The sequence below is a fragment of the Salvelinus alpinus genome, chromosome 29, assembly GCF_045679555.1.
Source record: "Salvelinus alpinus chromosome 29, SLU_Salpinus.1, whole genome shotgun sequence".
Classification (NCBI taxonomy): Eukaryota; Metazoa; Chordata; class Actinopteri; order Salmoniformes; family Salmonidae; genus Salvelinus; species Salvelinus alpinus.
Window position 1 is genome coordinate 2,330,965 of NC_092114.1, and position 16,918 is coordinate 2,347,882.

A 16,918-nucleotide genomic window follows, 5' to 3' on the forward strand; every position below is an offset into this window, starting at 1 on the left:
CACTAGCTAGACAGTTTATATGACCACTATGCTCTATGTAAAAAAATAATACTGGACATGTATTTTACAAGGTCGAGTACACATTGCTGGAATGGAGCCAACCGTGTGATTAGCTTCGTTTTAACAAGAAAACGTTAAAAGTTTGAGTTTGAGCAAATAATCATTCCGTCAGTGTTCACATACACCGCCATGTTTCAGTTGGTTACGCCTCGGACGGAAGTGACGAACGATCGTTCAAAATACAACAAGGAAGTGGACATTTATTGAAAAGGACAAATTTGCTATCTTCAGATCGGAAACATTCGGATTATTAAATTACTGTATAATTTTTTTTATGTTTATGCGGGTATAGTCATCTTGGACTTGCCAAAAACCCGCTGCTGTTCGTTTCGTGGATCCCGATTCAAACTAGCTAGCAATGAACACGGACGTCGAATTTCACATTAGGCAGAATTATCCGTGGAACAAGCTACCAGCAAATGTCAAACAGGTATGTGATCTAGCTCAGGGTTTCCCATACGTTGTGTTTTTTCCCCTAGCACTACACAGCTGATTCAAATAACCAACTCATCAAGCTTTGGTTATTTGTATCAGCTGTGTAGTGTTAGGGCAAAAAAAAACTAAACGTTTGGGAACCCCTGAGCTAGCTAGTTAGCTTACATCTTGTCAGTTAACTTTTCTCCCGTGCGTTCATTAGCAACTGCAACGACAGTGATTTTTGTAATTCACCTGAAAGCATCATCAGAGCACCGCTCCGTTACCTAACTAGCTGGCTGCCTAGCTTGGTGTAGCAGCTACTTCTTAATCACATGATTTTGACAGGTGGTGTAATGTTATGATTATAGCTGAACAGCTATCAGCTAGCGGCCGAATGAAAATGAGCTGCATTATGTTATTTATTATCTACCGTGTCAAGCAACTAGGGTTACTCGAAATGTTTTTGATCAGCAAAGAAATTGTTATAATACCGTAATGATCTATTCATAACTATTACATATCGTTAACAAATCCCACCTCATCATAAGCGTTGAGCTACTATGCCAAGATGTCAGAGAGATATTTTTTTTTTAGAGCAGCGGTATGAATGAGAACGAATGCATTGTGTTTATTATGCAAGCTCTATAATGCAGTATTCAGTCACCTCTACATGACCTTTCTGTAGGCTTTAATACTTACCGAGTACCTGTGTATGTTACTGTACAGAGGGTAGTGCTTATGGTCCAGTACATCACTGATGTACTGGGTAGAGCTCCCTGCCATCCAGGACCTCTATACCAGGCAGTGTCATAGGAAGGTCCTAAAAATGACTCCAGCCAACCAAGTCAGTCTGTTCTCTCTGCTACCGCACAGCAAGTGGTACCGGAGTGATCCAAGTCTGGGACCAAAAGGCTCCTGAACAGTTTCTACCCCAAAGCCATAAGACTGATGAACAGTTAATTAAACGGCTACTTGGACGTTCTGCTTTTCACTCCCTACCTACATGTACACAGTATTTCAATCAATCACCTAACCAAACCAACATATGCAAATGATCTCAATCAATCACCTAACCAAGCCTACATATGCAAATGATCTCAATCAATCACCCCAATGACCTCGTACCCCAGAACACTGACTCGGTACCGGTACTCCTTGTATATAGCTTGTATATAGCTTGTATACAGCCTCGTTATTGTTATTTTGTGTTACTATTATCTTTTTATCTATTTGTTAATTGTCTTTTTAACTGCATTGTTGGTTATGGGCTCCTAAGTAAGCATTTCACGGTATGGTCTACACTTGTTGTATTTGGGGCATGTGAAAAATAAAATAATATTTAATTTGTATATTAATGCATCTAAATGTCCTGTTTTCATTTACAGAGTGTTGGGAACTCGCAGCGTGAATATGAGAAACATGTGCAGTTGTACAGTATCCGCAACCAGCTAAGGTTCCGCAATAACCTGGGTGAGTCACCATGGGAGGAGTCACCATGGGAGGAGTCACCATGGGAGGAGTCACCATGGGAGGAGTCACCATGGGAGGACTCAGCATGGGAGGAGTCAGCATGGGAAGGGTCAGCATGGGAGGAGTCAGCATGGGAGGAGTCAGCATGGGAGGAGTCAGCATGGGAGGAGTCAGCATGGGAGGGTCAGCATGGGAGGAGTGGAATGCATGGGAGTCTCAGGCTTGTCAGAACTAAGTATGTTGGAGACTACAATACTACAATATCCACCCCTCATTTCAGGGGAAGCACAGAAAGTGTTCACACCCCTTGACTTTTTCCAGATTTTGTTGTGTTACAAAGTGGGATTAAAATTGATTTAATTTTCATTTTTTTGTAAACGATCTACACAAAATACTAGGGATGTACGATATAACGGTGAACATATCAGAATCGGACGATATTAGCTAAAAATGCCAACATCGGCCCGATGTCTAGTTTAACGGCGATGTGCAAAACCAATGTCAAAGCTGACGTGCATACCTATATAACGCATGACGTATGACGTAATGACGCCACGTAAATGTTTGCGCTATATGTGCAACACAGCGTTCCTAACCTAGCTCACAATGTCTGCTGTGTGGATCGAGCAGTCAACAAGTCCAGCAGTCATTTGAAAGAGTCAGAACATTTCAGAGAGACAACTCAAAGGTGAAATCCATTAATGCCAAGATAATGGAATTCATTGCCCTTGACAATCAACCGTTCTCTGTGGGTGATGTTGGCTTTCACCGACTGGTCGAGCACCAGTTAACACTACCAAGTGCACTATTTTTCAGATGTTGCCCTACCGGAGTTATGCGGTAATAGCGTTACTGCTATTAGCTTCACGACATACATACTATGGAACGCCATTTGGGTCTTTGCGTGTCCAAGAAGATACAAGCTGTACAAAAGAGTCTGCCAATAAGCAAACACCGGCCACGAACGATGTTTACAATACCGCGATGGTAATAAAGCATCATTTGTTTGACCGCAACTTCTGTGGTAACTAGCTTTAGCTTGGTACCTAGCTAGCACCAATACAACCAGCCTGAAAACAATGACCAGTAGAAACTGCAGTCATTTTCATTATTCTTAGCAATGATTTAGGAATCCTTGTGAGTAAGTATTAGCTAGTTGTTCGTCTATTGAAATTGAACTTCAGTTCATGAAAATAAATAGCTAGTCAGCTACTTAACCCTGTTGCCCAAAGCTAACGTTATAAGCAGCCAGCGAGCTTCATCTGGAATTCACACAGGACACTGGATAAGACAGGAGAAATACTCCAGATATAACAGACTGAATCTAGCCCCCCGAAACAAACTACTGCAGCATAAATACTGGAGGCTGAGACAGGAGGGGTCAGGAGACACTGTGGCCCCATCCGATGATACCCCCGGACAGGGCCAAACAGGCAGGATATAACCCCACCCACTTTGCCAAAGCACAGCTCCCACACCACTAAAGGGATATCTTCAACCACCAACTTACCATCCTGAGACAAGGCCGAGTATAGCCCACAAAGATCTCCGCCACAGCACAACCCAAGGGGGGGCGCCAACCCAGACAGGAAGACCACGTAAGTGACTCAACCCACTCAAGTGACGCACCCCTCCCAGGGACGGCATGGAAGAGCACCAGTAAGCCAGTGACTCAGCCCCTGTAGAGGCAGAGAATCCCAGTGGAGAGAGGGGGGAACCGGCCTGGCAGAGACAGCAAGGGCGGTTCGTTGCTCCAGAGCCTTTCCGTTCACCTTCACACTCCTGGGCCAGACTACACTCAATCATATGACCTACTGAAGAGATGAGTCTTCAATAAAGACTTAAAGGTTGAGCCTGAGTCTGCGTCTCTCACATGGATAGGCAGACAATTCCATAAAAATGGAGATCTATAGGAGAAAGCCCTGCCTCCAGCTGTTTCCTTAGAAATTCCAGGGACTATAAGGAGGCCTGCGTCTTGTGACCGTAGCGTACGTGTAGGTATGTACGGCAGGACCAAATCGGAAAGATAGGTAGGAGCAAGCCCATGTAACGCTTTGTAGGTTAGCAGGAAAACCTTATAATCAGCCCTTGCCTTAATCCTTTTTGTGGCTAGCCTCACATAGATGGGTCCGACCACCATTAATTAAATAAGAACTGTCTTATAAATTAGGGTTATTTTAGATGATGACACCTAGCTATATAGTTAGCTAGCTAACGATAGCTACTGAAACAGATCATGTCATTTTGCTATGTTTTTGGGGAAGAACATTGTTTCCATCCATGAGCTAGCTAGCTTTATTTGACCAGCACTGTAGGTGCATGAGACAACTTTACCAGCTTCATAGCATACGTATTGATGAACCGTTGTGACATATAAAAATATGAGTGATTAGTGTAATAACTACGTAAAAAATTGCAGTCATATTCAGGTCCTGATTGGTCAACAAACTTATTTGCCATGTCAAATAATGTTTTTTGACACGCAAAGACCCAAACGGCGTTCCATAGAAATCCTGGTTGAGAATGAAACAACTGAACAAATGAACAAACGAAACAGCACAGCACAGTAAGTGGATGAAATAGGTTTTGATTATGTTTTACTGGTAATGGGGACATATGTAAATGCCAACAAAATAACTTGTGTAACCTTTATTTAACTAGGCAAGTCAGTTAAGAACAAATTCTTATTTACGTTGACGGCCTACCCCGACCAAACCCAGACGACGCTGGGCCAATTTTGCCCTGCCCTTTGGGATTCCCAAAGGAGTACAGCCTGGATTCGAACCAGGGACTGTAGTGACGCGCTTCTTGCACTGAGATGCAGTGCCTTAGACCGCTGCGACCATGTGTGTGTGTGTGTTAACTATTCAACTGTACTACAATGCTTAAAAGGCCACTAAAATGTCTAATATCGGTATCTGTTTTTTTTGTCAAGGAAAATATCGGATATCGGAATTGGCCAAAAATGTAATATCGGTGCATCAATACAAAATACTCTGTCAAAGTGGACATTTGTAAAACATTTATGAAAAATAGAACACCGTAATATCTTGATTAGATACGTTTTCAACCCCCTGAGAAAATACATATTAGAATCAACTTTGACAGCTAGTACAGCTGTGAGTCTTTCTGGGTAAGTCTCTTAAGAACTGTCCACACCTGGATTGTGCAACATTTGCCAATTTATAATTCTTCAAGCTTGTTGATCATTGCTAAAAAAACATTTTCACGTCTTGCCATAGATTTTCAAGCAGATTTAAGTCAAACCTGTTACTCAGCCACTCAGGAGCATTTACTCTTTTGGTAAGCAATTCCAGTGTTATTTGGCTTTGCGTTTTAGGTTATTGTCCTGCTGAAAGGTACATTTGTCTCCCAGTGTCTGTTGGAAAGCAGACTGAACCAGGTTTTTCTCTAGGATTTTGCCTGTGGTTAGCACCATTCAGTTTCTTTTTTTATCCTCAAAAACTCCCTAGTCCTGAACGATTACCATCATACCCAAAACATGATACAGCCAACACTATGCTTGAAAATATGAGGAGTGGTACACAGTAATGTTTGGGGACAATCTAATACAACACATAACACTTTGTATTCAGGACAAACAGTTAATTGCTTAGCCACATGTTTTGCAGTATGACTTTATTTCCTTGTTGCTTCCTTCTTTTCACTCTGTCATTTATGTTAGTATTGTGGAGTAACTACAATGTTGTTGATCCATCCTCAGTTTTCTCCTATCACAGCTATTAAACTCTGTAACTGTATTAAAGTCACTATTGGCCTCATGGTGAAATCCCTGAGCGGTTTCCTTCCTCTCCGGTAACTGAGTTAGGAAAGCCGCCTGTATCTTTGTAGTGACTGGGTGTATTGATACACCATCCAAAGTGTAATTAATATCTTCAACATGCTCAAAGGGATATTCAATGTCTGCTTTATTTGTATCCATCTACCAATAGGAGCCCTTCTTTGCGAGGCGTTGGAAAACCTCCCTGGTCTTTGTGGTTCAATCTGTGTTTGAAATTCACTGCTCGACTGAGCGACCTTACAATTATCTGTATGTGTGGGGTACAGAGATAAGGTAGTCATTAAAAAATCATGTTGAACACTATTATTGCACACAGTCCATGCAACTTATTATTTAACTTGTTAAGCACATTTTTTCCCCTCCTGAACTTATTGAGGCTTGCCATAAAAAAGGGGATGAATATTTATTGACTGAAGGCATTTCAGCTTTTCATTTTCTATTAATTTGTCAAAATAAAAACACAATTCCACTTTGACATTATGGAGTATTGTGTGTAGGCCATTGCGAAAATATATAAATAGATTTTTGAGGCCCCGAACAGTCATTCTGATTCCCGTGTAAAATAGCCTTTTGAGTGACTAAAATATCAACCATAATACAATTTTTGGATAGAATTTCTCATAATTTGAGAAAAGTAACATTTTCTCTGATGACTGACTAGCGTGAAGTTTGAAAAGACCGGCTTAGTGGGCGGGGAGCTTATATTCATGAGCTCGCTTTGACTGACTGCTCCCTGCTGGCTGGAGACCTAGCTAGCCAGTAACTAGCTAACACCAGACACAGATGAAGACCTAGCTAGCCAGTAACTAGCTAACACCAGACAGATGAAGACCTAGCTAGCCAGTAACTAGCTAACACCAGACATAAAGACCTAGCTAGCCAGTAACTAGCTAACACCAGACAGATGAAGACCTAGCTAGCCAGTAACTAGCTAACACCAGACAGATGAAGACCTAGCTAGCTAGTAACTAGCTAACACCAGACACAGATGAAGACCTAGCTTGCCAGTAACTAGCTAACACCAGACAGATGAAGACCTAGCTAGCCAGTGTAAGAAATTGTATAAGATACTGGTAACTTGTTTTAACCACTTCTCAACATAAGCTATTCTTGGCACAACATGCACCCATCCCCTCTACTTTGTCAGACCCACACACACATCCCCTCCCCCATGAATAGGGCCTGTGAAAACAAACGCACATGCAGGATGCCTTTGGATGTGAATAGGACAAAGAACTGTGTGAAAAGCCAATGGAATGTCGACATCAGGCCGAACAGGACTACCTACGACCCAGATCGACCAATCGGAAGGCCAGACGACAAGATCAACCTACTTTGCTTGTTGTCTATATAATCTGTATGTACTGCTTAGAGGGGCTCTCTTCTCCGACGATTTCATAAGAATCTGACAGAAAGGGGCCGTGCACGGCTTTGCCTAATATCTTTACACTTGAATAAACCTGCCTTATTATAAAATTATCCACCTCGTCCTATGTCTCCACTTGGTCTCCTGTCTCAAGTAAAACGAATTATCAACACCAGTAACTCGCTAACACCAGACACAGATGAAGACCTAGCTAGCCAGTAACTAGCTAACACCAGACACAGATGAAGACCTAGCTAGCCAGTAACTAGCTAACACCAGACACAGATGAAGACCTAGCTAGCCAGTAACTAGCTAACACCAGACAGATGAAGACCTAGCTAGCCAGTAATTAGCTAACACCAGACACAGATGAAGACCTAGCTAGCCAGTAACTAGCTAACACCAGACACAGATGAAGACCTAGCTAGCCAGTAACTAGCTAACACCAGACAGATGAAGACCTAGCTAGCCAGTAATTAGCTAACACCAGACACAGATGAAGACCTAGCTAGCCAGTAACTAGCTAACACCAGACACAGATGAAGACCTAGCTAGCCAGTAACTAGCTAACACCAGACAGATGAAGACCTAGCTAGCCAGTAACTAGCTAACACCAGACACAGATGAAAGGGAAGACCTATAGAAATATCTTTGCCATAGGGCGGCAAGTAGCCTAGTGGTTAGAGCGTTGGACTAGTATCCGAAAGGTTGCAAGTTCGAATCCCCGAGCTGACAAGGTACAAATCTGTCGTTCTGCTCCTGAACAAGGCAGTTAACCCACTGTTCCTAGGCCGTCATTGAAAATAAGAATATGTTCTTAACAGACTTGCCTAGTTAAATAAAGGTAAAATAAAAAAAATTGAGGAATAGTGTAAACTTGTCATTATATTATATATGAAAAACTTTCATGTGTTTTTTTTCAAATATCATAACATTTCATGACCATTGTGGAAAAAGTCAATGTGTGAATTCTTTCTGAAGGCCAATTATAACCAATCATTTTATAACCAATCATTTTATTGCTCAGTCCTTACAGGGGCCCTATGTATCTGAAAGTATCTACTATTGTCATTGTTCTTTAAGTTGTCAGTAGGCCTAATGGACCAGCTTTCTTTACCTATCTGAACACAGTGTCTGTCTTCATACCCCTGTCCCTATCTGATCACAGTGTCTGTCTTCATACCCCTGTCTGATCTGTCTGTCCTAACCTGTATCTGATCTGACTGTCTCTGTTCTTATCAGTCCCTGTCTGATCTGACTGTCTCTGTTCTTATCAGTCCCAGTCTGATCTGACTGTCTCTGTCCTTATCAGTCCCAGTCTGATCTGACTGTCTCTGTCCTTATCAGTCCCTGTCTGATCTGACTGTCTCTGTTCTTATCAGTCCCAGTCTGATCTGACTGTCTCTGTCCTTATCAGTCCCTGTCTGATCTGACTGTCTCTGTTCTTATCAGTCCCAGTCTGATCTGACTGTCTCTGTTCTTATCAGTCCCAGTCTGATCTGACTGTCTCTGTCCTTATCAGTCCCAGTCTGATCTGACTGGCTCTGTTCTTATCAGTCCCTGTCTGATCTGACTGTCTCTGTCCTTATCAGTCCCTGTCTGATCTGACTGTCTCTGTTCTTATCAGTCCCTGTCTGATCTGACTGTCTCTGTCCTTATCAGTCCCTGTCTGATCTGACTGTCTCTGTTCTTATCAGTCCCAGTCTGATCTGACTGTCTCTGTTCTTATCAGTCCCAGTCTGATCTGACTGTCTCTGTTCTTATCAATCCCTGTCTGATCTGACTGTCTCTGTTCTTATCAGTCCCTGTCTGATCTGACTGTCTCTGTCCTTATCAGTCCCTGTCTGATCTGACTGTCTCTGTCCTTATCAGTCCCTGTCTGATCTGACTGTCTCTGTCCTTATCAGTCCCTGTCTGATCTGACTGTCTCTGTTCTTATCAGTCCCTGTCTGATCTGACTGTCTCTGTTCTTATCAGTCCCTGTCTGATCTGACTGTCTCTGTTCTTATCAGTCCCTGTCTGATCTGACTGTCTCTGTCCTTATCAGTCCCTGTCTGATCTGACTGTCTCTGTCCTTATCAGTCCCTGTCTGATCTGACTGTCTCTGTCCTTATCAGTCCCTGTCTGATCTGTCTGTCCTAACCTGTATCTGATCTGTCTCTGTTCTTATCAGTCCCTGTCTGATCTGAGTGTGTCTGTCCTACCCTGTCCCTGTCTGATCTGACTGTCTGTCCTCTCCCCCCTGTCTGTCCAGTGAGACACGTGAGGAAGGATGAGAGGAAGTACTATGAGGAGCTGCTGAAGTACAGCCGAGATCACCTGATGCTCTACCCCTACCACCTGTCAGACATCATGGTCAAAGGCCTCCGCATCACCCCCTTCTCCTACTACATCAGCATCATGGAGGTACAGTAATACTATATACTATATATAATATATCAACTGTAGTCACCCCTTCTCCTACTATATCAGTATCATGGAGGTACAGTAATACTATATACTATATATAATATATCAACTGTAGTCCCCCCTTCTCCTACTACATCAGCATCATGGAGGTACAGTAATACTATATACTATATATAATATATCAACTGTAGTCACCCCTTCTCCTACTACATGTACGTCCATAGGGCTCTGGTCTATAAGGTCCATGTACGTCCATAGGGCTCTGGTCTATAAGGTCCATGTACGTCCATAGGGCACTGGTCTATACGGTCCATGTACGTCCATAGGGCTCTGGTCTATAAGGTCCATAGGTCTCTGGTCTATAAGGTCCATGTACGTCCATAGGTCTCTGGTCTATAAGGTCCATGTACGTCCATAGGGCTCTGGTCTATAAGGTCCATGTACGTCCATAGGGCTCTGGTCTATAAGGTCCATGTACGTCCATAGGGCTCTGGTCTATAAGGTCCATAGGGCTCTGGTCTATAAGTTCCATGCACGTCCATAGGGCTCTGGTCTATAAGGTCCATGTACGTCCATAGGGCTCTGGTCTATACGGCCCATAGGGCTCTGGTCTATACGGTCCATGTACGTACATAGGGCTCTGGTCTACAAGGTCCATGTACGTCCATAGGGCTCTGGTCTATAAGGTCCATGTACGTCCATAGGGCTCTGGTCTATAAGGTCCATGTACGTCCATAGGGCTCTGGTCTATATGTCCATAGTGCTCTGGTCTATAAGGTCCATAGGTCTCTGGTCTATAAGGTCCATGTACGTCCATAGGGCTCTGGTCTATAAGGTCCATGTACGTCCATAGGGCTCTGGTCTATAAGGTCCATGTACGTACATAGGGCTCTGGTCTATAAGGTCCATAGGGCTCTGGTCTATAAGGTCCATGTACGTACATAGGGCTCTGGTCTATAAGGTCCATAGGGCTCTGGTCTATAAGGTCCATGTACGTCCATAGGGCTCTGGTCTATAAGGTCCATGTACGTCCATAGGGCTCTGGTCTATACGGTCCATAGGGCTCTGGTCTATACGGTCCATGTACGTACATAGGGCTCTGGTCTACAAGGTCCATGTACGTCCATAGGGCTCTGGTTTATAAGGTCCATGTACGTCCATAGGGCTCTGGTCTATAAGGTCCATGTACGTCCATAGGGCTCTGGTCTATAAGGTCCATGTACGTCCATAGGGCTCTGGTCTATATGTCCATAGTGCTCTGGTCTATAAGGTCCATAGGTCTCTGGTCTATAAGGTCCATGTACGTCCATAGGGCTCTGGTCTATAAGGTCCATGTACGTCCATAGGGCTCTGGTCTATAAGGTCCATGTACGTCCATAGGGCTCTGGTCTATAAGGTCCATGTACGTCCATAGGGCTCTGGTCTATAAGGTCCGTAGGGCTCAGGTCTATAAGGTCCATGTACATCCATAGGTCTCTGGTCTATAAGGTCCGTAGAGCTCAGGTCTATAAGGTCCATGCACGTCCATAGGGCTCTGGTTTATAAGGTCCATGTACGTCCATAGGGCTCTGGTCTATAAGGTCCATGTACGTCCATAGGGCTCTGGTCTATAAGGTCCATGTACGTCCATAGGGCTTTGGTCTATAAGGTCCATGTACGTCCGTAGGGCTCTGGTCTATAAGGTCCATGTACATCCATAGGGCTCTGGTCTATAAGGTCCGTAGGGCTCAGGTCTATAAGGTCCATGTACGTCCATAGGGCTCTGGTCTATAAGGTCCGTAGGGCTCTGGTCTATAAGGTCCATGTACGTCCATAGGTCTCTGGTCTATAAGGTCCAAGTACGTCCATAGGGCTCTGGTCTATAAGGTCCATGTACGTCCATAGGGCTCTGGTCTATAAGGTCCATAGGGCTCTGGTCTATAAGGTCCATGTACGTCCATAGGGCTCTGGTCTATAAGGTCCATGTATGTCCATAGGGCTCTGGTCTATAAGGTCCATGTACGTCCATAGGGCACTGGTCTATACGGTCCATGTACGTCCATAGGGCTCTGGTCTATAAGGTCCATAGGGCTCTGGTCTATAAGGTCCATGTACGTCCATAGGTCTCTGGTCTATAACGTCCATGTACGTCCATAGGGCTCTGGTCTACAAGTTCCATGTACGTCCATAGGGCTCTGGTCTATAAGGTCCATAGGTCTCTGGTCTATAAGGTCCATGTACGTCCATAGGGCTCTGGTCTATAAGGTCCATGTACGTCCATAGGGCTCTGGTCTATAAGGTCCATGTACGTCCATAGGGCTCTGGTCTATAAGGTCCATGTACGTCCATAAGGCTCTGGTCTATAAGGTCCATAGGGCTCTGGTCTATAAGGTCCATGTACGTCCATAGGGCTCTGGTCTATAAGGTCCATGTACGTCCATAGGGCTCTGGTCTATAAGGTCCATAGGGCTCTGGTCTATAAGGTCCATGTACGTCCATAGGGCTCTGGTCTATAAGGTCCGTAGGGCTCAGGTCTATAAGGTACATGTACATCCATAGGTCTCTGGTCTATAAGGTCCGTAGAGCTCAGGTCTATAAGGTCCATGTACGTCCATAGGGCTCTGGTCTATAAGGTCCATGTACGTCCATAGGGCTGTGGTCTATAAGGTCCATGTACGTCCATAGGGCTGTGGTCTATAAGGTCCATGTACGTCCATAGGGCTCTGGTCTATATGGTCCATAGGGCTCTGGTCTATAAGGTCCATAGGGCTCTGGTCTATACGGTCCATAGGGCTCTGGTCTATACGGTCCATAGGGCTCTGCTCTATAAGGTCCATAGGGCTCTGGTCTATAAGGTCCATGTACGTACATAGGGCTCTGGTCTACAAGGTCCATGTACGTCCATAGGTCTCTGGTCTATAAGGTCCATGTACGTCCATAGGGCTCTGGTCTATAAGCTCCATGTACGTCCATAGGGCTCTGGTCTATAAGGTCCATAGGGCCCTGGTCTATAAGGTCCATGTACGTCCATAGGGCCCTGGTCTATAAGGTCCATGTACGTCCATAGGGCTCTGGTCTATAAGGTCCATGTACGTCCATAGGGCTCTGGTCTATAAGGTCCATAGGGCTCTGGTCTATAAGGTCCATGTACGTCCATAGGGCTCTGGTCTATAAGGTCCATGTACGTCCATAGGGCTCTGGTCTATAAGGTCCATGTACGTCCATAGGGCTCTGGTCTATAAGGTCCATGTACGTCCATAGGGCTCTGGTCTATACGGTCCATGTACGTCCATAGGGCTCTGGTCTATAAGGTCCATGTACGTCCATAGGGCTCGGGTCTATAAGGTCCATGTACGTCCATAGGGCTCTGGTCTATAAGGTCCATAGGGCTCTGGTCTATAAGGTCCATGTACGTCCATAGGGCTCTGGTCTATAAGGTCCATGTACGTCCATAGGGCTCTGGTCTATAAGGTCCATGTACGTCCATAAGGCTCTGGTCTATACGGTCCATAGGGCACTGGTCTATAAGGTCCATGTACGTCCGTAGGGCTCTGGTCTATAAGGTCCATGTACATCCATAGGGCTCTGGTCTATAAGGTCCATAGGGCTCTGGTCTATAAGGTCCATGTACGTCCATAGGGCTCTGGTCTATAAGGTCCATAGGGCTCTGGTCTATAAGGTCCATGTACATCCATAGGGCTCTGGTCTATAAGGTCCATGTACGTCCATAGGGCTCTGGTCTATAAGGTCCGTAGGGCTCAGGTCTATAAGGTCCATGTACGTCCATAGGGCTCTGGTCTATAAGGTCCGTAGGGCTCTGGTCTATAAGGTCCATGTACGTCCATAGGTCTCTGGTCTATAAGGTCCAAGTACGTCCATAGGGCTCTGGTCTATAAGGTCCATGTACGTCCATAGGGCTCTGGTCTATAAGGTCCATAGGGCTCTGGTCTATAAGGTCCATGTACGTCCATAGGGCTCTGGTCTATAAGGTCCATGTACGTCCATAGGGCTCTGGTCTATAAGGTCCATGTACGTCCATAGGGCACTGGTCTATACGGTCCATGTACGTCCATAGGGCTCTGGTCTATAAGGTCCATAGGTCTCTGGTCTATACGGTCCATGTACGTCTGTAGGGCTTTGGTCTAAAATGTCCATGTACGTCCATAGGGCTCTGGTCTATAAGGTCCATGTACGTCCATAGGGCTCTGGTCTATAAGGTCCATGTACGTCCATAGGGCTCTGGTCTATAAGGTCCATGTACGTCCATAAGGCTCTGGTCTATACGGTCCGTAGGGCTCTGGTCTATAAGGTCCATGTACGTTCGTAGGGCTCTGGTCTATAAGGTCCATGTACATCCATAGGGCTCTGGTCTATAAGGTCCATAGGGCTCTGGTCTATAAGGTCCATGTACGTCCATAGGGCTCTGGTCTATAAGGTCCATGTACGTCCATAGGGCTCTGGTCTATAAGGTCCATAGGGCTCTGGTCTATAAGGTCCGTAGAGCTCAGGTCTATAAGGTCCATGTACGTCCATAGGGCTCTGGTCTATAAGGTCCATGTACGTCCATAGGGCTGTGGTCTATAAGGTCCATGTACGTCCATAGGGCTGTGGTCTATAAGGTCCATGTACGTCCATAGGGCTCTGGTCTATATGGTCCATAGGGCTCTGGTCTATATGGTCCATAGGGCTCTGGTCTATACAGTCCATAGGGCTCTGGTCTATACGGTCCATAGGGCTCTGGTCTATAAGGTCCATAGGGCTCTGGTCTATAAGGTCCATGTACGTACATAGGGCTCTGGTCTACAAGGTCCATGTACGTCCATAGGTCTCTGGTCTATAAGGTCCATGTACGTCCATGGGGCTCTGGTCTATAAGGTCCATGTACGTCCATAGGGCTCTGGTCTATAAGGTCCATAGGGCTCTGGTCTATAAGGTCCATGTACGTCCATAGGGCTCTGGTCTATAAGGTCCATGTACGTCCATAGGGCTCTGGTCTATAAGGTCCATAGGGCTCTGGTCTATAAGGTCCATGTACGTCCATAGGGCCCTGGTCTATAAGGTCCATGTACGTCCATAGGGCTCTGGTCTATAAGGTCCATGTACGTCCATAGGGCTCTGGTCTGTAAGGTCCATGTACGTCCATAGGGCTCTGGTCTATACGGTCCATGTACGTCCATAGGGCTCTGGTCTATAAGGTCCATGTACATCCATAGGGCTCTGGTCTATAAGGTCCATAGGGCTCTGGTCTATAAGGTCCATGTACATCCATAGGGCTCTGGTCTATAAGGTCCATGTACGTACATAGGGCTCTGGTCTACAAGGTCCATGTACGTCCATAGGGCTCTGGTCTATAAGGTCCATGTACGTCCATAGGGCTCTGGTCTATAAGGTCCATGTACGTCCAGGGCTCTGGTCTATAAGGTCCATGTACGTCCATAGGGCTCTGGTCTATAAGGTCCATGTACGTCCATAGGGCACTGGTCTATACGGTCCATGTACGTCCATAGGGCTCTGGTCTATAAGGTCCATAGGGCTCTGGTCTATAAGGTCCATGTACGTCCATAGGTCTCTGGTCTATAAGGTCCATGTACGTCCATAGGGCACTGGTCTATACGGTCCATGTACATCCATTGGGCTCTGGTCTATAAGGTCCATAGGGCTCTGGTCTATAAGGTCCATGTACGTCCATAGGTCTCTGGTCTATAAGGTCCATGTACGTCCATAGGGCTCTGGTCTATAAGGTCCGTAGGGCTCTGGTCTATAAGGTCCATGTACGTCCATAGGGCTCTGGTCTATACGGTCCATGTACGTCCGTAGGGCTGTGGTCTATAAGGTCCATGTACGTCCATAAGGCTCTGGTCTATACGGTCCATAGGGCTCTGGTCTATAAGGTCCATGTACGTCCGTAGGGCTCTGGTCTATAAGGTCCATGTACATCCATAGGGCTCTCGTCTATAAGGTCCATAGGGCTCTGGTCTATAAGGTCCATGTACGTCCATAGGGCTGTGGTCTATAAGGTCCATGTACGTCCATAAGGCTCTGGTCTATACGGTCCATAGGGCTCTGGCCTATAAGGTCCATGTACGTCCGTAGGGCTCTGGTCTATAAGGTCCATGTACATCCATAGGGCTCTGGTCTATAAGGTCCATGTACGTCCTTCGGGCTCTGGTCTATAAGGTCCATAGGGCTCTGGTCTATAAGGTCCATGTACGTCCATAGGGCTCTGGTCTATAAGGTCCATGTACGTCCTTCGGGCTCTGGTCTACAAGTTCCATAGGGCTCTGGTCTATAAGGTCCATGTACGTCCATAGGGCTCTGGTCTATAAGGTCCGTAGGGCTCAGGTCTATAAGGTCCATGTACATCCATAGGGCTCTGGTCTATAAGGTCCGTAGGGCTCAGGTCTATAAGGTCCATGTACGTCCATCGGGCTCTGGTCTATAAGGTCCATGTACTTCCATTGGGCTCTGGTCTATAAGGTCCATGTACGTCCATAGGGCTCTGGTCTATAAGGTCCATGTACGTCCATAGGGCTCTGGTCTATAAGGTCCATGTACGTCCATAGGGCTCTGGTCTATACGGTCCATAGGGCTCTGGTCTATACGGTCCATGTACATCCGTAGGGCTTTGGTCTAAAAGGTCCATGTACGTCCATAGGGCTCTGGTCTATAAGGTCCATGTACGTCCATAGGGCTCTGGTCTATAAGGTCCATGTACGTCCATAGGGCTCTGGTCTATAAGGTCCATTTACGTCCATAAGGCTCTGGTCTATACGGTCCATAGGGCTCTGGTCTATAAGGTCCATGTACGTCCGTAGGGCTCTGGTCTATAAGGTCCATGTACATCCATAGGGCTCTGGTCTATAAGGTCCATAGGGCTCTGGTCTATAAGGTCCATGTACGTCCATAGGGCTCTGGTCTATAAGGTCCATGTACGTCCATAAGGCTCTGGTCTATACGGTCCATAGGGCACTGGTCTATAAGATCCATGTACGTCCATAGGGCTCTGGTCTATAAGGTCCGTAGGACTCTGGTCTATAAGGTCCATGTACGTCCATAGGTCTCTGGTCTATAAGGTCCAAGTACGTCCATAGGGCTCTGGTCTATAAGGTCCATGTACGTCCATAGGGCTCTGGTCTATAAGGTCCATGTACGTCCATAGGGCTCTGGTCTATAAGGTCCATGTACGTCCATAGGTCTCTGGTCTATAAGGTCCATGTACGTCCATAGGGCTCTGGTCTATAAGGTCCGTAGGGCTCAGGTCTATAAGGTCCATGTACGTCCATAGGGCTCTGGTCTATACGGTCCATGTACGTCCGTAGGGCTGTGGTCTATAAGGTCCATGTACGTCCATAAGGCTCTGGTCTATACGGTCCATAGGGCTCTGGTCTATAAGGTCCATGTACGTCCATAGGGCT

At 45.7% G+C, this 16,918-nt stretch overlaps 1 protein-coding gene across 2 annotated transcripts in view; it reads left to right on the forward strand.

Annotated features, from left to right (window-relative positions):
- The first annotated feature begins 226 nt into the window (after positions 1-226).
- The window catches only part of fam91a1 (family with sequence similarity 91 member A1), a 144,878-nt gene continuing 128,186 nt past the window's right edge, over positions 227-16,918 (forward strand). Inside the window, exons 1-3 of one of the 2 annotated variants that reach the window (XM_071375273.1) lie at positions 227-490; positions 1,863-1,947; positions 9,370-9,521. In XM_071375273.1, coding sequence (XP_071231374.1) covers positions 419-490; positions 1,863-1,947; positions 9,370-9,521 — 309 coding nt within the window. In that variant the 5' untranslated portion in view covers positions 227-418. Of the gene's footprint in view, positions 491-1,862; positions 1,948-9,369; positions 9,522-9,647; positions 9,674-16,918 lie in introns of those variants that run through there. The other variant, XM_071375274.1, reaches the window with a different exon arrangement.